A 23,743-nucleotide genomic window follows, 5' to 3' on the forward strand; every position below is an offset into this window, starting at 1 on the left:
ACACACCATCCTGGCCACCCCTGCAGAGCAACCAACCACAGAGGTGAGGCTGCTTGGGGCTACAGGCTGCCTTTGCTTCCCTCTGGAGACACAGGACCCACAGGACCTTCCTCCATCGCATCCGTGTGCATGCAGATAGCCGCTCTGGATGCAGTGTTGCACGAGTCGGGCATATCACAGCGCAGGACTGCCTTGAGATTTTGCTGCTGCATCTGTGCTGACCTACATACCTCGCCCAGGGCTCTGCCACTGATGAGCAAGGTGGTCAGCTCAGCGTGCAGGCTCACAGCTCATGGAGCCACCCAGTGCCATCAAATAGCACAGGGTCTTACCACGATACATCCACACACATATAAATCTGTACAGCAGGTGTATTTGTGTGCGTTAAATATTCATACACCTCCTTGGGAAGCACAGAGCTAGATGCAGAGCAAAGATGAGTTTCACCCTTTGCTGACGTATGCAGCACCGATTGCCCCACGAAACGGGATACCAGAGTAGATTATCCCTCGGTCTGTCTCAGCACAGCAATCCTGCTGTACTCCAACTGCGTTATGAACAAAATTAGGTCATTCTCCTAGGGCCCTTAACCTACTTCTAAAATGCACCAGCTAGTTTAACCAACATAGCTGGGACCAATCTTTGCACAAATAAGAATTATCTACATCCTTTCTGAGAAGAGAGGAAGGGCAAAAGAGATGCAAAAAGCATGTACATGCTGACAAAGAGTGCATCTATTTTTTGCTAAAGAGGAGGGAATTAATTATTGATCCAGCTGGACTCACACATCGAACTCACTCATCTGGAGTCAGCGTGCCTCCAACACTGGGCTGCAAAGGCAGCAGCCGGCAGGATCACATCCCCATGCAGAGCGCCAGGCTGCTGGGCTGGCAGCTCCGCACCCGCTGTGTCCGCAGGACAAGTGTCAAGGACAACCATGGTTTAGATTAGTTAAAGATCACATCAGCTCCAGCCTTTGCTTCCACCAGTCAGCAATCTTTCAGGTACAAGAGTCCCAGCAGACGAAAATAAACTGTTTTTCTATGATTTGCACTGAAACTGTGTTCCCTAGTCCAGGAGGTGTGGAAAGACGACACAGCCTATTTCTTTCAGTGGAAATGTCTTTTAATGTACATGAGGCAGAGCTGGAGCTGAAAGCTGATCAGATGGAAGTTATGGTTGTATTTCATTTTTGAGTGACTTGGGACTTGTTTACCTTGGAAACCATCTTGCTCCCCAGGGCCACCCCACATCTGGGTAGGCACTTTGTAAAGATAGGTTAACATCTCGAGTATGGGAAAAAGCGATGTGGGGTGATAAAACTTTACAACCTACCCTGTAAAAAGCCATACTGCAAAAAAATACACTCTGAAGAGTGAAATCACCTCCTGAAGAAAGACAGGAAGGCCTCTTAGTGCTGACCCAGCTGCAGCACTTCTCAGATCCTGCCAGGCGCCTCCTCAGCTGTTCGGAAGGACCAGGTTAATGTTCCTCCGATTACACTGCTGGGGACTACGGATGTGCCTCCATGTGAATTGTCCATGGCTCAGCTAAAGCTCAAGGACTGTGGATTCAGTGTGGATCTAAGAAACTGGGGTATATCCTCATGTGATTTCTGACACATCCTGACCCAGGAGCTTACAGAAAACATAAAAATGTACCCCAGGCTTGACGCGGCTCATGCCATCCTCTTTTTTCCTCTCCATCGAGCTGCACTGATAGCACTTGGCCCTTTGCCCTTTGCGGACACACCAGTGCTACGTGAACTCTCTGGGTCAAACACCAGTCGGTGAGGGTAGTCAGCTCTGTGCAGGCACAGAGCAATGCCCCGTGCAGGAGAATGGGGCTGAGCCAGGTAATGCTGCTCATCTGCCTGAAGATGCCACCCCCTGAAGACAACCTGCATCTCACTCTCGATGAGCACTCTGGCTTGTCTGGCTTTCTCCCTACCTGTACATCAACTGTGAGGGATAGCTCGGGTATATTTAGTTCTCCCTCGTGACTGCACTGAGATCTGTGACCGAGGCAGTGTCACCTCAAAGTCAACCAGTCCATGACATCCACTTCCTGACTTGCTGCACTGGCCCTGTATAGCCATGTAATGCATATTTAAAAACAAACAAACAAAAAATAATCAAAGAGTCCTGATGACTGCAGTAAAGCCTTGGAAGGGGAGTTGAAAGTTGAGGTGTTTCTGTACCAGGAAGCACTTTAAGATTGAGAGATGCTTTCCAAAGGGTACAAGCCTCACTGATTTTATTGATTTATAAGTCAACTGGACAAAGCACTGGGGAATGCAGCATCCTGCTTCAGCAAGGGAACAGTCTATATGCCCTGCTAGGACTTTTGCCTAGTTTTGGGAGGGCCAAATCCTGCCTTACCCAAGATCAGTGGAAGAGACTGATCACCTGTTCGATGGCTCTGTGCACATCGGAGAGGTCCAGACTGATGCTGTGGGGGCAGCTGAGTTATAAGCTAAACGCTGCTCTCTTGCACTTGTCTCCTCTTCACCTCCTCACATCTTTAGCAGGTTTGCTCAATTCCTAAGAAAAGTGCTTTGATGTTCAGTGAGATACTGAGCTGTAGCATATGTACCTTTTATTCTCGTTAGCAAAAACAGCTGTTAGGAGTGCCAACCTGTCATCTTGCTCCTTATTTAGTTGGCACAAATAAACAAAAACTATTTCAGAAGCAAAAATAAAGCAAATCCCTAAATACACTCAAGGAAGAATGAACTTACACTAAATGGCAGGCACATAGCTAGAGTTCAGCTGCTAGAAAAAGCCAAGGAAGAAGCCCAGGGGACATTACACAGATGGGTGCAGACAGAGGCAATCCAGAAGCCCTGCAGATCCTCGCAGAGTGCACAGTCCCTCAGTGACCTTTGCTTGGACACAGAGCTGCATCCCTACGGCCGCAGCACTTCTAGACAGACTTGCCTGCAAGCAGCCCACAGCACAAGCGAAGCCAACTTCCATCTGGCCTTGCCTCTCCTTGTGGTAAGGAGCCAGCCTGCTACAGCAATAAAGACATTTACACAACCAAGAAGGGCCTTTTCTAATATCTGATGTGTCTTGTTTGCAGGCTATTCCCTTCTCCTCAAGGAAAGGTGATCAGCTGTATCACAGGTGGTGAAGGTCTGAGCTGGTTTCTGCATCCAGCTTCCCACATGCAGGGGCTGGCACTGGAAAAGCTACTCAGTCCTGCAGGGTGCAAATAAGACCTACTCCATATGTTACAGCATGCTGTGGCCAAAAACGTTATCTTCTACCCAGTTTAAGGTCTGCGGTTGGAGACCAACAGCCACAAGAAGGGAGAAGGTGAGATTGAGACCATGACCAGGTTCCTCAGTCTTCTCGGTTTCCAGCTGGTCTCTGGAAATCAGCCACAGGTTGGAAAAACAAAAAAACACCTTCTCAACCCTTCCTGCCACACTAACCTACAGAATTCCTCTTCACTTCAAATATGAGAATATTTTTAATCCTAGGTGTGTGAGTAGGACACATCATGTGAGATCATTTATGCCCCGTGAGATGTGACTGCTATGGCACCTGCTTCCCGACCCCAGCTGTGGCACTTTCCAGAGTTTTGAAGACAGAAAAACGTACTCCACCGGCCAAATTATTACACTGCAGAGAACTTCTTCCAGCCCTTCCTAATGATCAACAAAGTGCTAAAGTAGAGGATTAATAATAATAATATGCACAAACAACCAGTCAGCCAACTTCCTTTCAACTCCTTTATGTGCATCGCTGTGCCAGACCTCTCAAACTTAATTTCCAGATTCCAAGAATCTTCTTCATTAATTTTCCAATCCTTTCCATAAGCTTATCGGACCACATCTTAAAACCATTTATGTTCCTGCCCTTACTAAGAAACTCAGTCCTATAACCCCTAAAGCAAATAGGAACCTAATTTCCCCCCAGAATGTATTCATAAACAATTCATAACCACTTGATCTTGTAACTTAAAAAATATTTTTATCCCTGCTTAATATTTTCCCTCACCACCATCTCACAAAATGCAATGAAGAGCAGAAGCAGAAAGGTACAAACTCCAAGGTTTCGGAAGAAAAATCCAACCACAGTAGTTGGGACTACATGAGGGCTTGGATGATTACATGCAAGTGAAACTGGATTAGTACAAAGTGTCAGAAAAACAAAAGGTATCACAGAGTCTGCAGCATTCTGCCAAGACATCAGTTTAGCAGATCCATATGCATACAAACACAGAAGAAATGTCACCCGTGAGCACAGTGCAAGTACAGGATGGAGCAGAACTTTCTGATAGTGCAGAACCATTCACAACAAGTAAAGAAGGAACTTCTCTGGAAAACACAGGAAAAATATATGCAGGAAAGTGAAGTGCCACTTATGTGGTCAGGACTCCTTTGGGAATTAGTAAAAACTGTACCAAAGGTATTTTTTAATCTCTGGGGGTTCTCTAAACTCTTCTCTAAGATCCAATGAGAGTTACATAATCTGGGTGTAAAAAGCCTCAAGTAAGCTGGGAAATCATGATTTTCAGCTTGAAGGATCTTTTATAATTTAAATTCAAATTTGATCCAAATCAAACCAAACTTGTGTTTCCTTTTGTAATTCCTCACACACCATAAATGCATAGAAGATTAACTACCTGAGAAACAGTGATACTCTATATCATCCCAGTCCCAGTTTCTTACAGCTGCCCAGTGGAACCAACATCCTTGCCAGCTGCACATCTGCTTCTCCTGACACTTGTTAGTTTTACACAACCATGTGCCACATCTGTCCTAGAGCCAAGAGACTCTGGACAGGCACAAAAAAGTAAGCTGAAAACACTAAACACTAGGAAATGTGAGGAACTTGTATATCAAAGCTATAAGCAGCACCTGTGCCATTCATTTAGCTGTCAGATGTGGAAAGGTACAAAGCAAAAAGCTTTGTGAACACCAGTCTCCAGGTATGGGACAGTCTAAGCTATTGCTGATGCCACTGCTGGACCTTTTTTCCAGCTATGACTCTGAGCTCCATCCAGAGTAGCCATCCAGGAAACCCCCTTTGATTTGATGAAACCTTTTTAACCCTTCAGCTTCAACAAATTCAAATCTATAAATCAGTATATTCCAGCCAGAGCCTAATTTAGTTAAGAGACTTTCCAGACACCCCTATGGCACCTTGCAAAGTATTTGTGCTCCTGTGTACCTTAGATACTCAGAAGTAACTTGCTTAACTAGTTAAACATGTAACACCAGAGTATTACATTTTTCCTGTTCATGGGTGGTCACTAGAACTTGAGAACTGATATGAAATCACGGTGCAAGTTTTCTCCTTTAACTCAGCCAGCACTGTCCCATGTTTTTTATTGCCAGTGGTCGTGACTTTAATCCCTACTGATGACACACATATGTGCATGGATATGATGCCATGGTTTACTGTGTATTTACATAAAATAAAGTCTTTATCTTTTGACGACTGCTGTAGGATTTTCAATAACAAAACACATGTAGGAACTGCAGTTTTTGTGTCCCTTTTAAAAACAGCATTTCTGCCACTACTCTCACCCCAGAGACACAGTTTACACAGGACCGATGAGCAGAAAGGGTAACCAACATCTTCGGCATCAGCAGCTTTTGTTGGAGGCTTCCCACCCAAAAAAGCAGCCATGCATGATCTTGCTTAACTCCACCACTATTTGAAGCAATGATTATTCCTTGTGATACAGGTGCTGGTTGCTGATAACCTGCCTAAGTACTAACTTTCTATTTCTAGCTGTTGTGTTTCCACAAGAAGAGCAAATGTCCAGTTCTGCCACTTGGGTGTTTGTTGCACCACACAGCACTGCACAGCATCCTTACCTTCATAGCGTGCACAACAGCCTCTGGCTTCTGACCAACAGGGACATATCCTGCTGCAGTGGAAGACGCAAGATCAGATGTCATGCGACCTGGTCCCTGTTGAAATAAGAGAAAATATGCTTTAATTGCCCTTGGGTGATTTCAGCAAGGAGGAAGAAAATATCCAGAAAATTTGAGCATGAGCTTCTCTCAAATTCAGTCCCCTTCAGCCACTTGCAAAGACAAAGGATGCCACTACCCTTTCCTCACAAGTCACTTGATTTAATGCCATTTAAACCTACCATCCGTCAGTCTAGATGTACTCAGGCAAGGGATCACCCTGGTTTAAAGCTAAATTGATTCAAGGAACATTTTTTGCTCACTTAGGGTAAGTTTGCAGAAGGACAAGATCAAACAGTTCTCATCATTCTAGCCAAGGGAGCAATGCAAACAAGATGATTTTCCAGCATAAAGCGGTCATTTCTAAGAAGCTGCATTCATGAGAGAAACAGTTGGCATAACTTCATTGCTTTTCTGGCAACATTTTCACATTGACATCAAGTACCAATCTTCAGCTACAGAGAAAATTGTGAAGGCAACCTTGAAACAAGCAGATGTCCAAAGCTAATGTTGGCTGGGTTTGTTTCCAAAATGCTGGCCAGTCCTCCTGCACGTAGGATCCCATTGGGAAAGATGCCGAATTACATTTTACAAAAGATTTCTACTGTCCAAACAGCCTTGTAAGCACTTTTCATAGGGCTTTCCTTTTTTAAAGGCGTCTGACTTGGGATTATGAGAGACACAATATCTTTATTCAGCGAGATGCACCCTGCCTGTCCCTAATATTTTTGCATTGCTTTGTACCAGTGGGAGAAATCAACAATGAAACCATTGACCAAATTTGTATTTAGTCTTCACATCCTTTAGGAAACACAAAGAATGATTATACTGAAGGCCTCTGAAAGCAAATTAGGATGGCAGAGCGGCATGTAGCACCATCACAGGAATGCTTTCACATACAGCACACGAGGCACTCCATTCTCATCTTTTCCACGTTTGAAAACGCAGCATGTTTTATGCTCCATCTGATCACTTTGCCTTTTAAGCCAAGGCCAGCAAGCTGGTCATGTCATAAAGGAGGACCAGCGGAGGGGCACTTCACCACCTCTCATTCTTCCAAATGTTTTAACCTGTGGGAGCCTTTTACTCATAACAGTGTCCATGTGCATACACTGAGGAAAAAGATGGGCCAATCCATTAGCCTACAGACAAAAATGGCATGAAATGCATGGAGCCTTTCATGCCCAGGCCACCGATCTGTGCTCAACCCATGTCATGATCAACTGTCATTTACTCATAATAGTGATCTTCAAGAACTGAGTTGCTGTTGATACTAGAACTTTCTGAGAGGCACGTATCCCAGAAGAATGAAAATTAGACTTCATAATTCACCAATAATTCTACAAGGATATTTAACAGACTGCCAAAGCAAAGAGATGCTCACAGGCTGGGCATGGTTCTGGACCTTCTGGCAGAAGGCTACACCTTACTGGAGGTGTAGCCAGCTGGGGACATGTCCTCAGTCATCCCATCCATAATGTCACATAGAAAAGGCAGAGGCTGGGGAGGGAGCACCACGGACTGGAGCCACTCAGTCTACAGTTGCAATTTAAGACTTCAAAAATGGGTTACAAATTTCTCACAGGGCTGGTAAATGCAACAGAGGCCTTCCAGGATCAGCCTCCCACACAGGTCAAAGATACCAATACATGCATCATTCCTCTGGCTTCATCATGAAAGCTGCCTTCTTTCCATCAATGACCTAGATCATGACAACTGAAAGCAGAATATTCAGGAGATTGTGGCCATGAACCATACTTGATATGGATATTTCCCTATGGTCCTCTTCAGAAGTAATACAGGAAATACCAAGCAAAGGTCTAACATCCAATATTTCTTCTGAGTTAGAGTAATCTGACAAAATAAAAGTAATTCTGCTGGATCCTGCTGCTGACAACATTTTAAATACAGTTTTCTGACCAAACTAGAGTAGACCATGAGGTCTCCTGTATGACAGGCAGCAGCAGCTTCTCCTTACAGAACTGAAGTCACTAATGAACTACAAAGCATTTCCATGATCGTAATCACTCTCAAAATTATTACAGAATACAAATGAAACCAGTATGATTAGAGAGAAATGTTCTCTAAAGAGCTTGATCATACTTAACCAATCACCATACTGATAAGATAAAAGTAATCTTGCAAGCACAAGTGATGCACTGGATGTATTGTTTCACACAAAAAACATTCAAAGGGCCACCTTCCTTCTCAGACAAATGACTGAAATTGGCAATCACTTGAGCTCCACCTGAACACAGGAAAAGATGAAGTGACTGAAGAAGAGAAACAAGTTAAAGAATGAGGGATGCAGCAAAGAAAGTAAATCCACAACTTGCTATTGGAGTCTCAGTAACAGATGACTTCATTTCTAAAACAGGCATGATCCTTGACCCTTAGCTTAAAAGCCAAAACCCCAGCCAACTTAAACAGATGTCCAAATTGCCGAGTGCAATCGTCAACAATGGCAAATGCACCAAATGATCAACACCATTGGCCCGCTATGTCCCAAGCCACAGGGACCTCCCCACCATGTGAGATTGGTACTACAAAAGGCTAAACGTACATGTGAAAAAAGTGAGGATCAAGCAAGGATCTCACCAACACCCCCACTCTTTTAAACTGTAGGATGCAATGTGTAAAACTACCCACACTCCTAAGGGTGGCTTAATGTTCATCATTACATTTTGTGCTTTTTGCGTAGTTGCACCCTTAGAAAAGTCTCTTTCCAGACACAAAAAGAGTCAGGGTTTTATAGAGGGGGGTAGGTGCTTCATTCCCACTGATTTCAGTGTGGTTCACTAAAAACAAAAAGCTTCAAACTCCTATCAGCTTCCTGCACGGAGGCACACATAAAGGAGGCCAGAAAAGAGGGGACTATCATCAGCAAGGCAAGACATGACAACACATCCAGCAGGATGCATGGCCAGCCTTTGGAGGATGGAGGAGAGGAAAATGGGCAGAGTTCACCAATAGTGTTAGCTGAAGGGGAGGAAATGGAAGGAACTGGAGATAAGGTCAAGGCTGCTGGACTGGAAAACTGCCAACAGTAGGAGAGAAGGGAGGGAATGGGAAGAAAGAGGAGGATGTGCATTTTACCCAGCAGGAAACCAGTTGAGATGAAATGCAGAGGAGGGGGAACCAGAGACAGGAGATTGCAAGAAGGGCAGGATGGAGGGGGAGATCTCAGGAAGTCAGTGTTAAGGCAGTGGCCAAAGTCACAGAGATGGAGGAGATTCGTCATACCTAAAATAGATGCATCTGGAAAGTGTGGGTAACAATTACCAGAGCTGCACCCCGGCACTCTAACTCAGCTACTCTGAGGACCTCCATCACCACAGAAACCCATGCCCTTCCCATTCCCTACAGCTGACACTTTCACAGCCATGGGAACACAACTGACTCAGCATCCGGATGGGCAATAATAGCAAGGTTAATCTGGTTACATCCTAAGAGGCAGAAACTGTCCATATAGGCAAAAAGCAATACAGTGTGTTTCGGGAAATGCACCACTCTCAACTTCCTCTCTCTGACAGGTTTTGTCAAACGTGCATTCTCTGTATTAGAGACACATGGCTTTTCCACATGTTAGGCTTTCATAGCGTTTGGTAGCTCAGAGGTGGTTCACTCTTCATCCTCAGTCATGTGGCTGAGGTGTAACATAATTATGTAAATGTATGATGCTAAAAGAGAGCTCAGAAGTCACCAAAAGGATGCCATTATATTTATAATAAAGCTGTTGAGAAATGCCATCTTGATAATTTTTGTAGTTTCCTTCTGCTGAGGCTGAACCCCAGCAGAATGAGAAGCTGAATCATTTCAAAATGCAAATTTTCTTATTCTCTTTGGCCCCAACTAGCTTTGGAGTTGCTCCAGGTTTACAGCACCAGAGACAAAATTTGGAGTTAGCTTGTTTAACTCATCACTTGTACAACGAATTTCTAACTCAAAACCAACTGTACGTCTTTGTTTTGGTGTCAAATGGTCACCTGGGTAGAATTACTTCACACAGAATCATGGAATCACAAAATAGTTGGGGTTGGAAGGGACCTCTGGAGATCATCTAGTCCAACCCACCTGCTAAATCAGGTTCACCTAGTGCAGATCGCACGGGAATGTGTCCAGGTGGGTTCTGAATGTCTCCAGAGAAGGAGACTCCACAACCTCTCTGGGCAGCCTGTTCCAGTGCTCTGGCATCCTCACTGAGAAGAAGTTTCTCCTCATATTCAGATGGAACCTTCTATGTTTCAGTCTGTGCTCATTGCCCCTCATCATATTCTTGGGCACCACTGAAAGGAGTCATCACACACCACTTTCTGTTTCAACCACAGCCACAGTTACACTGCCAAGAGAAAGAGCTGCCCAGTGGTAAGATTACCAGCCCAATTAAGAGTGGAGAGCTCTAAGTTACTTATCTAATGCACTGGAGTTCCCAAGTGCTTGGAGGAAGTACCTTATCTTCCCTATGCACAGGGTTTGTTGACCACTGCACCTCTGAGACCCAGCAATAGTTCTCCAAGATATGTCTTTAAGAAGCAGAAGTCCCAAGGAACCAAAGGCTGTGGAGCCACATGTGACCCATCTGATGCTTCCTAGGTAAGTTGGTGCTTTTGCTGCTCTGCAAACCACAGTGGCAGAAAGAACAGCCCTATCTCTGCTGCCGGGATGGATCTGGGACTGCAGCGTCCTGAGAGGCTCCTGGTGAGGCTCTTTGCATCCCTCATGGGAGGCAAGTGCCAAGGACCCACATACCCAGCCCCTCTTCCCAGTGGGGAAACCGCAACAGGAGCTGTTCCTCGGCCGCCTCTGTGCAGACTGCAGTACTGAAGCAAAGCTGAACCCTTTCAGCCCCCACCTGCTCCTCCATTTCAAGCAGATCCGTGCTGGATATTTGCTGGTGTCTGTGATGGGACCAACATAGTTCTTAGAGCTCACTGTTCCCACGCAGCATCAGCCCCCTCCCCATCCCATTAGCCCCACATCATGCATGCCAAAGCCACAAATCTACTAAAGAAGCCCAATTCTGTTCAAGATCCAACCAGAAGCCTCTCACTGGAGCCTGCAGGACTTGTCATTCAACCTCCAAGTCTGCAAGGAGAGTCACAGTCCATCTGTGTCATTAATAGACTAAGAAAAGAGAGAGGAATTCTGCAGTCTCTCATACCAGAGCATCTTTGAAGGAATATGCACAGGGCATAAATCCTCCAGTTCTCTATCTGCCAAGAATATGCTTGACTTGGTGACAAACTCAAACCCAAGGCAGAAATCAAATCAAATCAAACGAAATCAAATCCAACTACCTCCATGCACTGCCCCTGTCCAGAACCCAAAGACCATCAGCAAAACAACAGCACAGGTTTGGGGTATGAGAAAGAAAATCCAAAGACCACAAATACTGCCAATGATCCCTTATAATTCAAAACCAAAGAATGAAGAGCAGAAGCCTCAGCCTGCAGCTGCTGGAGAACATCTGCTGCTCTATATCAAGCCATGATGACGTTGCCAGTGTCTAGGACCAAGTTGCCTAATGAGCCCTTGCTGGCTCTATCTGGTTGCATGGGATGTGGTCCAGCACAGATGCTGACAAGCACTGCCATAGATGCTCCATTCCTACATGTACAGAGGAACAAAATTAATAGGACTCTCTGTAACAGCACATGCTGGGAACTCCTGATAATGACACACCTCCACAGAGGCAAAATAGGGCTTAAAATATGAACGTTTCTTAATAACAGTGGGAATGCTTTGGAACCCAAGAAGAAAAAAGTTTAACTGGGGACATCAGGTGTCTGCTCTTTTAGAGGTTTTGAGTTGGATATCTCAAAAAGGAACAAAACTATTTCAATAAACAATTTCTCCTTGATTCCTCCAGGGACCTAAAAAGACATGAGACCTTGGTCCTGCCATCAGTTTTCAATCTCTTTCTGCTCAATTATATTCTGTCTTTTAATGACATCCTCTCCTACCTCAGCTCTGAGAGAGCTATTCCTGATCTGCAGAAAGACTGCAAAAGACTCAGTTTCAAAACCCAGAGGAAAACGTCATGCTGATTTTACTTCACTGAACAGTCACAGCTCAAGCACTGAGGATGCTTCAAACCAATGTGAATTGTGCAAGCATCAATGCTTCTGAACCTCACATCTTCTCCTTGCCTTCTATTAATTTTTGTCTGTGATTTCAAAAAAAAAAAAATAGATGTTTAGGACTCAAACACGATTAAATAAACCACACTTTTCTAACAGCATACCTCAGAAAACATTAAAGTTAAATGGAGTCATATTAGACACTGTGAAGTTTTTATTGCCGAGACAGAACAAGGAAAATTACATTACAGGCAGGCACTGCCAGACAACTCATAATAAAATTCCCAGGCATGTCTATTTATCTCACGGTGATTTTGTTTGCAGCCTGCTTGCCCAGATTTGAATTATACTTGGGCCCTTCCTTAGCACCCACCACCATCCAGGTGTTTTACATAAATAAAGGTGCTGACACTGCCCTGTAAATTAGGAACTGTTAAGGGACCAGCAGGAGGCAGTAACATGACAACAGCCATGTGGAAAGTGGGTGGCATGCAGCAACATGGAAACGTGCCATGTCTGACTGCAAACCCCAGCCCTGCTGTGCTGGCAGAATGGGGGGCCCAGCATATTTTGGTTTTGTGGAATGTGCTTGTAGCTACCAAGTTCAGAAAGTGCCCAGTACAGCTCCAGCCTTAGACAATGCTGAGGAGCAGGTGGGGAAAACCAGCAGCAAAACCAAGGACTGAGAGCATGGGGCCACTTGGGCATGGGAGAAGGATCCCCAGACCCCCACAGGGAACACACCAAAGCCCCGAAGCACGGTGTCCCCATCAGAAATGCAGCATGGGCAGCACCGAGGACAAATACTGGGCTTACACAGACAGTTGGTCCATTCAGAACGAGAAATCTCCCTTCACACAGAGATGAATGGCATCCCCAAGAGATCACACACAAAAAAATATCTCCTGTTACCACCAGCCTGAGAAATTCCCTGAGCCCCACAAAGGTAGATCGGATCCCCTCATCATTCTGCAGCCTGGGTCACATTTCCCATCTTTTGCTGCCTTGCAGCTGCAGGAGGGTTAATGGCTGAAACAAAGCGATGGTGCCGCGCGGCGCTGAAGCGTGACATGACTCTAGGCTGACATTTCACCCTCCCTTCTTTTGAAGCCCCTTCCCTCCCTGCTGCATCTTCTCATGCCCATGGCAGCTCTGCCATTACCACCATGCCTGGTGCTCCTGAAGGGGTCCAGCTCCTCTCACACCCTGCAGGGACATGGCTACCTGAAAGCACCCTGGCAGCAGCCCCAGGGCTCCTCCCTGGCTGCAAGAAGGAGATTGCCTGGCGGCATGAAGCAGACACTCTTCTGCAAACTACAGTGTGCAAAGTGCAGCCTTTTTGCCACTCTGCCCCAGGCAATGCCAGATCTCTCATGCCTGAGTATGGGACACCCTCACCAGAGCCAGGCAGCACCCAGGTCCCTTATGTGTTCAGTCTGCGTGGCAGATGAACCAAAGCGATGATGACACTTGGTTATTGTTATTCCATTCCTATTGTGCAGAAAGCCTGACAGCATCCAGCTCAAAATTAACCATCCACTCCCCATTTGGGCACTTAAATGGCTGCATGGCCCTACGTTCCCAAAGTCACAGTGGGCTGCCTCGCAGCTGCGAGCACTTGACACCCTGCCACCAGGCTCGGGAGAAGGGACACATGGGGGATCTCGCAGACAGACACCGTCTCCCCAGCACAACACCAGTCACGGCCACCAGCAGGAGTGAGTACGGGAGCCATCAGTGCTCTGTATTAGCATCTTCCCTATCAAATCAAGGGACTTTATTGCAGATACTAATCTCCTTTAGCATTACTTAATTTGCTGCCGTTAATCATAGAGAGCAGCTGGTCATGTAAACATTCAAATCCATGAATTAACTGCTGGGTCCGCACAGGAGCCAGGCAAAGCCTGTCTGTAAAGCTCAGCCACCACATCCTGCATCTTCACGGCCTCTGCAGCATTCATGGATACCTACTTAAAAAATGCTTATGCAGCCCTTTTGATTAATAAATAAACAATTTAAGTGTTTCATTTCTTTCTGAGCATAAACATCAAGGACACCTAACAAAAGAATAGCTGTTCTCCCCATGACACAGCGCTGGCTGTATGGGATGTGCTAGGGCACCAAAGGAAAGGGAGGATTTCAGGCATTGCCCCAGAGAGAATAAACAAAGTCAGGACATTGTTTTTAACTATATCTCATCTACAAACACGAAGAGTATCTTTTCTCAGAAATGTACTAGTGGCACATCACAGCTCCAGCCCTGGAAACTCCTTGGAGCATGCAATGCTAGTAATGCAGCTTCTTCCTCCAGCAGCGGCAGGGAGAGTAGAGCGGTCGCTGCTCGGTTGGTACCAGTGCTGCGGAGCTGGAACTGGTGTGTGCTGTTAAAATGCTTCACCGACAGCTTCAACTGTCCTCTCAGACTGTGAAACTATTACCAACATGGCATATTCAGAGCAGTTTCAGCCCATAACTATTTGATACAAGGAACAGCAATAAGTCTGACTCCTACGGACAGAGCGAGCCCATGCTGTGTCCACAGACAAAGTGCACTAACTCCGACTGACTCACAGGGGCACTCTCAGCGTAAGTATTTCAAGAGTCGCTAGCTCTTTTGATAAAGGAATGTCAAGCACATTCTGTTTCAGAAGGAAACAGTGGGTATTTTTAAGACTTCCCTGATTTTGAAGAAACTCTAATTCAGGGATGGCCTCTGGGTGGGTGGAGAATGCATACATATGTGGGAGGATACCCACACACATCTGTATTGCCCACCCAAGTCTCCATTTCAGCTTGGCTGCCCTGGTCATCACTGGCAAAGCTGTCTCCTGCCAGGCCTGGGGCAGAGGATCAGCTGTGCCCCTATCTCTCCCCCTGACCCATTACCAGCCTCACAGGAATGCACCCAAATGAGCATAAGAAACTACAGCAGTGATCAAAGCAGATCCATTTTTCTTGCTTCTTATGGTTACCTGTAAGGGTGGATTATTGGTACAGACTGCCAGTGCCTCTTTTGCTCAGCAAATCCCCAATTTTGTCATTGCCAAACTGTGTGCCGGTTGGCTGCCATGGGGGAAAAAGGCACCCACGGCTCAGAGCTGCCGCAATCACTGCTGATGAAGGGCAGCTGCCTTCAAAAATGGATTGGCTTGTTCTCAGCTGCTGCTAATACACTCTGAAGCTTCACAGTAGTGCTCCCTGGGCTACATATCCTAACAAACCTTACACTTTACTTTCCCTTCTGCGGCTACTGTTGCAGCAGCAGCAACACCGGCTGCCTTGAACTTCTCTCTTTGTCTGCTCAATAGCATCCTGGTGGTATTGGTGCTGCCGGCAGGAAGGAGCTGCCTTCTTCGTCATTGTTTCCCCCCCCCCCCCCCCCGCCTAAAAAGGAACCATTGCCATTACTGCTGCTGAGGTAAGGTGAGAAACAGCCCTGAGGCTATCTTCTAACACACACTGGCAGCGCTCAGCTCATCTCAGAACCATGGGGATGGGGCACGTGAATGTGAGAAGGTGGGGACCATCAGGGCACTGCACAGGATGGACTTGGTGGAACAACAGAAGGGGCTGAAGGCATTTTAAGAGACTGTGATGTGATGCTGAAGCTGTATAGAGCAGTCCCAGGGATGCCAGAGGCACCGAGCAGCCCAGGGTTCCCTGCACCCAGGGGCTTCGTGCAGCACAAGGAGGGCATGGGGGCTCCGTGTGGGCAGTGGCAGAGTCATTGTGCTGTGCAAGGACACCTCGGGGCCATGCTAAGGCGCCCAGTGCTCCAGGTGACTCTGCAGCAGCATCGATGCCCAGAGAGTACCCCTGGCTCTTCTGGGTGTGTCTCCTGGGCACCACGATGGGAACAGTGGTCTTTGGTCATTTCAAGCTTGATCTTAAAAGTCAGGTTGGCTTTAGCAATCTGATTCAGTTTTCCTTCCTGAGAGGAACAGATTTACTCCCAGGCAGGCTGAGGAAGGGACTCGGAGACTTGTTCCAGGTCCTCCAATGAGACCCGAGACCAGGCTTGGGCCACAGCCACGTCTCCCTGCCTATGACAGGCTGGGAGCTGAGGGAGAGATACAGTCACTTTCTCTCTTTTCTTCTGCCCTTGCATTGAAGAGGATGGAGGCTGCCTTCTTTCCAGCCAGGATGAGACAGGACTGTCACTGGAGCTGGGATCTGGCTACTACCTGTCTGCATATCACCTCCCTTTGCTGATGCTCTCACAGCCTCAGCAGACAGCCAGCGCACCAGCCAAGGACTCTCTTGTCATCCCTTCCCACCCCATCTAACGGTTTCTCTTTACACCTACAGACCACAAACATTTGGGTTTGTTTTTATAATAGCGTGTATGCCATCTGGCAAAACAAAACACGCTTCTCACTAGTATCTCTACAAAGCAGAGCTATGAAATGCAGCTGGTTGTGACAGCATAGTTGGAATTAAGGGAAAGAGCCGAAGAAGCCAGTGCTGTAGATGGGCAGTCAAAGCCATCTCCCAGGCTTTGCGTCCTGCGTGAAAAAGGCACTGGAGGAAAATGCAACGAGAGATAGTGCCAGGGACTCAGTGCTCCTCTTAGTCAAATGCTCTCCACTACATATTCACACTTATTCTGTTTCTTTGTGTTTTACTCTGGGTTTCACTGTTTTAGGAGTAGATTCAGGAAGGAAAATGGAATTGTCTCTTCCAAGCCTGGTCTGTAGTCTAAGCCAGACTCCTGAGAGATGCAGCTTCGAATGCTCTAATGGAAATCTCACTTTTTTTCCGAAGATGTTTATTGTAGTCCCTAGGGACCTAAAACAAAGGCAGGGCAGTGGCACTGTCATCACTGTCTTCTCAAAAGAGGGAGCTTTGCTCAGCTCTTGCAGCATGTATCTACAGGCACTTTCCCTGGGACTCCCAGCTCCCAACCTGGGACGAGCATAGGTCCCCTCTTCCAGCCACCACCTACAGCATCCATGGGCACATCCCCCCGCACCTCCTGGGACACTATTGGGAGCTCCTCTACCTCAGCAAGAGGTCACACAAAAACTGTTGTAGTAAAAACTCAGTACAAAACCTTAAGGAAGGGAAAGGTGGTGTTTATTTTAACCTAAGCCTGATTTCTCCAACATGTCACACCTGCACACCTACAAACTCACACTCACACATCACCAAAAGCCAGATGTCCATGTGGCATCATCAGGGTCACTGTGTGTGACACAGAGGACAAGGAGCACCCACTAGCAAGCCCTAATGACTGCTCTGGCATGTCTCTTCATTGACAGCAAAGAACTGGGTTTTGGACACATTTTTCACATGCTTTAGGAGTCAATGGTTATTACAGGCTGATCTTTATCTCAGCATCCTTACTCACCCCCCATAAACCTTAGGAAAGCTGCTGCCTGGTGTCTCCTTTCCCTCATTTTGGGCACCTTATCTAAGCCTTCCTCCTGGAACCACAGGAAGCGCAATGGCACATCCCGGTGTGACCTTCCTGCCGTTATCAGGGAACAGGTCTTCTAGTGCTGAACCATCTGTGCTGCAGCCTAATCACAGCACAGACCTCCCAGTCCTGACATAAACCACACGTCCTGCAGTGTTTACCCATTTGTTTGCTGTCAGTTGTGTCTTTGGTCATCAGCACAGGCCATCCCCACATCCCTTGCTCCAGCATTCCTGCTGGTGTTTACACACACACTTTTCCATTCCATACTCCATCCACTTTAACCTTAATATTTCTGTTGCAAACCTCTACAATTACTTCCACCAAAGGCAGGATTCCTATTACAAATCACATTAAAGTTGATAGTAAATTTTAAGTCTAAGCCAGCCAGGCTAGCTCCAACTGTGAGTAACTGGCTGGATCACATTTAATGGTGTTTACACCAATGTGGATAAATAGTTCCTCCAGGCACCTGGCTTATGAGCTTCTCAAGATGAAGGTACCTCCAAGCACAGGAACATGAGCAGCCCTGAGGCCACCTTCCTGTGCTGGGGCACTGAAATGTGTTTGAGGCACAGCCGCAGGGCAGTGGGCAGAAACACGGAGGTTTACAGGGACCATGTGCCCATGTGGACAGCCAGAACACTCAAGAAAGCCAACGGGAGCAGAGAAAAATCAGAGATGCAAGTTCTGGGCCATGCCTCAGCTACCACATTCATCCTCCACTGTGCTACAGGGGCCTCGACTGCTCCAGAAGTCAGCAGCTGAGGTTCCACCTCTTAGAAAATGAATTGCTGAACCACGACTATTAGTATCAAAATAAGAATATTACTGGTGTGGATGAGGAATTTCCACCATACTTTCTCCTCATGTCAGAAATGTAGCTCAGCAATCATTAGATGCAACCAAAGGTTAAGTACTTTCTAGGGTGGCTTTACAGAGAGCCAGAGACCTGAGAGCTCACACCAAGTGTGGACAACTCCACCTCCCAGTCTTCATTAATGCTGGAGAAAGCCCATGAGAGAAACAAATGAACTCTCTAGCAACACTATACTGTTCCAAAAATTAAACATCACCTTTAGTGTCCACCCCAGAGGATCCTGGAGCACTTAGTGATAAAGAACTGCCTGAAAACCATGCCATGGAATGAGTGAATGCCCACCCAATTCCTGCAAAAGAACTATTGAGGCACAGAAAGGTGAAAAGAAGGTACATAGTTTGTGGGATAAGAGTCTCTCTATGGTGGTAGGCACAGCTCCCAGTCCTGATTCACAGCACTGCAATGACAAGGCTTCTCCTCCCCCTGTAATCCCAGTTACCCAAAACAGATATTATTCTCCCAAAACTCTCAGTGTTACTGAAATGTAATTTCCACCTCACTAACCAGAGGTGAGACCATACAACCAGGCAATCCAGACTCCTTGGACAATGCCAACAAATGAAACTGAAAGTCAGTAACTCCTACCTAAGTATAGTTAAACTCCACAAAAGCTCTGAGCTTGAAGAGTTTCCAGGACAGACTGAGAATCACCTTCTCTGTGCACTCCTGCCACATATCTGAGACTCCTCCAACAGCTCCCTGCATTTAATGAGAAGGTTGCTAATCTGAGTGCAATAACTTATCCCAAGTGCTGCTGCATTCACACAGAGAAGCTGTAAAGAGAACACGTGCAGTGCATGAATGCAACATGGGTGAAAAAATCTGTCGTAGCTACCATGGAGCACCGAAGTACTGAAGACACAAGAAAAGCTCAGTCTGGCAAATGCAAGCACATGCAGTCCAAGGGTACTTCGAGATCATTTCCATTGCTGACACCCAGACAGCCACCTCGCCACTGGATCTTCAGCCATGCACTGCTTATAGGTACCTCAAAGTCAGCTCCCATGCCTGGGACATCATCTGACCCAACAACTGAGCAGGTCTGGAGGCTGCCAGCAGCGGGAAAGACCAAGCCAGCCCAAACAGCTTGGAGCCTGCCCCTCTCATCCCAGGGGAATGCCAGGTACCACAGGGAGCTGCTTGTTGCCACCTCCTCTCATGCCTCACTCAGAGTCCAAGCCTGAGGGAATTGCCTGCACCTCCCAAAGGACACGGGGAGCCTGTGATACACCACGAGATGACTCTGGTTTGTCGTTCCCATGGCTGGGGAGTTTGACCAGCCTGGTACCAGTTCAAGGTAAAATAGAAGTCACACCTTTCCTTGCAACGGCAAGGGGCTTGTAGGTCAGAACTAACGCCCTGGGACTGCTTTTCCTGGGTATTTGATAACCACCGCAGACCACAGAGCAAATCCACAATTCACCATCTGCATGATGCACCACTGACTAAGCAGTGCACAGAGTGCAGTTATGAGCATCTTTCAGTTCTGTGTTTCGAGTGTGCATCGGTGTCCATGATCCACGATCCATCAGAAACACAAAACTGTTTCATTAACTGAGGTACATCAGGGCCATGGAAAGCTGGAGTGATGCCTACGTGCAAACTGTGTGACAGCAAGGGATGTGCTAAGAAACTTCCTCAAAAAGCTGTACAGGCAGTGATGATGATGAAACCCTGAACAGGTGTGACAGCTTTAGAGCTGACACCAATTGTCCATCACTCACCCATGTGAAGCCTGTGCAGACACGAAGAGGAATGACTTCTCATAAACCTACAGAATAACCTTTACCTAGGCAGGCAGTCAACATACAACTGGTCCCACAGTACCCGCAGCTCTGCTGACCAGTGCCCTGGACACAGAGCAGAAGACGCGGGGTGGCAGCGAGGTCTTTGCTCACGTTTACAACACTTGCACCCCACTCACACCAGGTCTCCCTGTCTACATCTACACTTTTTCTGCAATCTGGAAAACAGTGTCACCAAGCAAACGTAGAATCTCAGGTTGTCAGGCAAAAATCTGGTAGACAATCACCTGGTAGTGCCTGCCACACCAATGCTGGAGGAGCCCTGGCATAGCAGCACCATATCCATCTTCACAAAAGGCTTTAATCAAGATTCTTCTGTTGTTTGAGAAGAAGGAACGCAGGCAAATCTTATGAAATATAAACCTCATCTGGGATATGGAAAATCCTGCAGTGAAAGTGCTAATAACTTAATTGCTAAGGCAATCCCGATCACACACTGTCAGACACTTGGCAAACCATTTTTTGCCTCATCCGCGATCAGCTCTTTGACAGCAGCCATACAGCTCATTTACAAAGAAGGAACTGCAGGTATAGTAAGACTCACCCTTGCTTTCAAAGGTGCACAACAGTGACCCTCAGTTAACTGAAAAACCTATGCCAAGAAGTTGATGATCCGAACTCAGGTAAAAATCAATGCTCCCCATCCTCCCAACAGCTGCAGGCTTCAGCTGCACATTTACACCACCAATTTCAGGGTGAATTCTCAGCTGGGAGAGCTCCCCCATCATCTTCACATGCCCCCCTTCAGCCATGCCCACTTTTGGGGAAACCCGCGGCTCTGTCTCTACAGGTAAGGAAATGCCTCTTACGTTTTGTAGGGTGTCTTGATACTGTGGCAGCGAGGAGAGCTGTGACTCGGAGTGGTACGGGGACAACCCTTTCCTCAGAGTCCTCAGGTCCCCCGTGCTGGACTGCTGCAAAAACAACAACAGAAAACAAGACAGTCCATATTAATGAGAAGAAGCAAAGCTGCGCCCCTCCTGCTCTGTTGGCTTTTCCCATGACCATTTCTGTCCCGTAACCTGTTCCCATTACTTCTCCCTGCAACAACAGTGACAGTAAGCATTGTAATAAAATGCTTTTCCATGCTCACACCTGGAGAAAACATTCTCAAGTTGGAGGTGAACCATTCAAGGTCTACTCCATTAAGTGATACAGCAAGAAGGCATTTTTATTTTACCTGATTTCCTACATCTTCAGTAAAAACATTTGTTAAGATGCAGATGAAGAAACACTTTTAGGACTTCAGATTAAATAAAAATCAGCAAAGTAAATCCACCAGGAGGCATTTTCCAAACCTTTTTTTAAAAACAGCACAGGCTATTCCAATCACCCGCATGAGGAAAGCTATGAGAGTTTGTAAACTGTGCTACTGCGATCCGCCTAATCTTGCAAAATGTGTGTGACAGGAACAGCCTCTTATTTAGTTATAAAATTGCATGCACCCACAGGTCTTAAACAAAGTCAAATAAATAAAAGTAGTCAATATGACACTAGAAACCAGACAAATGCAATCAATAGTATATGCTCAAAGGGAGAAGCAGCACTGCCTGTCAAGAGTACTTAACAATCTCCCTGGGACAAAGTTTCTGCCTCATGTTATTAGTTCTCTCTCCCTCTCTGTGATTCTGAAATGGGACAGTCCTAGAATGAGTTTTTCTTTTATAAAAGTGCACCCATAAAAAGCCAATACACAAGTAGCCAAAATCAAAGGTCTGGGAAAAGAGTCTATTTTTTATTCCTGATAAACACCCTCATTAACTTTTCATATTTTTAAGAGTTGCAAGCAGTGCACTATCCTCTGTTTTAAAGCTATAAAATCATGACCTTTTAGATTTTTATGCTCTATTAAGACTTTTGACTTGCATTTGCTGCAGAAATGGTGTTTTCTACTTCAAAAGAACCAAAGAAAAGCCACTGGTGCAATAAAATTTAACAGGAAAACTCATAAATCAGCTCAACTGTATATAAAAACCCCTCAGCAACCCCAAAGGCCTGACCATGACCGAGACTTTGGGAACTGTGGCCGTGCATAGATCTCTGGAAATACAGAAAGTTGATTTCTATTGCTTGCTTCCATTTAGCAGAGAAGAATTTATGGATTCAGAGTGGATACATACTTCTCTGTCAGTGTCAGAAACATTTTCTTGTAGCTACATGACCTATTTTAGGACATATTTGGCTTTGGTTTAATTCCAAAATGTTGTTTTCTTAGGTTAAAACATCTAGTGTTACCCAGTGCTTTCACAACCATTCTGGCACGCTCACCCTATCACCTTTCCTTTTACAAGCTGTGAAGAGAAGGGCAGTTTTCAAGAAAACCACCATAAGAAATGGATAATAGTCCTGTATCACCCAATCTGCTGGGACCTGCTGTGCCTCACATGGAGCCAAGTGATACAGGATGACTTCAGCATCTTGGATGCCTGGGATTCCCTTGAATTTACAAGGTGGCATCAGAGAAGATCATGGCTTATATTTTTTTCACATCTCACAATATAGAGTCAGAGACAGAAAGATCTGAAGGAGATAACTCCCTCTGAAGCCAAAGAGTGACTGCTGCAAAACTGAATCTCCTCCACCATGCCTGGGAGGCAGATACTTTCAAAGGAAGGTTAGCAGATCACAAAGGATGGTGATGAGAAGAATCTTAGTTCACTGGCATTGTCCCAGGCATGTGATGTGTAGAGGTCTCTTGGTGGTTATCCTGAAACGATTTGACCCTGTCTGGTTACACATCCACTTCCCTGCTGTGTGCAACCTCTTCTTCACTATTGTATGTACATGGGGGGACAGCGACCTCCCGGAGAGGCCCCAACACTCCCTCAGTTTGTCAGCTCAGGAGCTCATGTACTCTTCCCTGAAAGGGTCGTCAGGCATCGGAACAGGCTGCCTAGGGAAGTGGTGGAGTCACCATCCCTGTAGGCATTTAGAAGGTGTTTAGGCAACGTTCTTAGCGACACGGTTTAGCGCTAAAGTTAGGTTAGGTTATGGTTGGACTCGATGATCCTGAGGGTCTCTTCCAACCAAAATGATTCTATGATTCTATGATTCTGACATCTGTGATGAACAGGCACTTCCACAGGTGAGGGAAAAGCAGAATGAAACAGCAGAGTGAAAATGTGAGGTTGTAGCTTTGTGCTGTAGATGCCAGAGGTGACAGATCTCCTCGAAGGCTCTGCTCCAGAAGGACACACGCTACCTTGCCACTGTTTAGAGGCCCTGGATTGCTCAGATTTTGCAAACTGCTGTGACTTGCAAGATGTCACATGGTTACAGAGCACCAGGAATGTAGAAACAGGCATGAGAGACATTTTGTGGACATTTGTTTGCCTCCCTGAAACTTGTTCTCCTGCCGCCAAATCTGAATGGGTTGGTCTACATTAGACATAGCATGTGTTTCACCACTCTACAGCTTGTCCTCATAGAAAGTCAAAATGTCTCACCCACCGAAGGAAGGCAACCAGACCTACATATAGTCAACACACAACATCATCCTGCTGTGCCTAAAAGTATGCTAGTTTAATTTAATTTAACTGCCCTAAGCTCCTGCCCGGAGAAAGAGTCTGAATTAATTTCGATTTGGCTTAAATTGGTTGAAATTGTGTTGGTAAATATACAGAT

At 46.1% G+C, this 23,743-nt stretch overlaps 1 protein-coding gene across 2 annotated transcripts in view; it reads right to left on the reverse strand.

Moving 5' to 3' along the window:
- Window positions 1–23,743, reverse strand: part of CCDC85C (coiled-coil domain containing 85C) — a 117,248-nt gene that overhangs the window by 7,307 nt on the left and 86,198 nt on the right. The window contains exons 3-4 of one of the 2 annotated variants that reach the window (XM_065838436.2): window positions 20,929–21,033; window positions 5,837–5,932 (exon numbers count right to left, since the gene is read on the reverse strand). In XM_065838436.2, coding sequence (XP_065694508.1) covers window positions 5,837–5,932; window positions 20,929–21,033 — 201 coding nt within the window. The remainder of the gene's footprint in view (window positions 1–5,836; window positions 5,933–20,928; window positions 21,034–23,743) is intronic. The other variant, XM_071809634.1, reaches the window with a different exon arrangement.

This window comes from Patagioenas fasciata, chromosome 5, assembly GCF_037038585.1.
Source record: "Patagioenas fasciata isolate bPatFas1 chromosome 5, bPatFas1.hap1, whole genome shotgun sequence".
Taxonomy (NCBI): Eukaryota; Metazoa; Chordata; class Aves; order Columbiformes; family Columbidae; genus Patagioenas; species Patagioenas fasciata.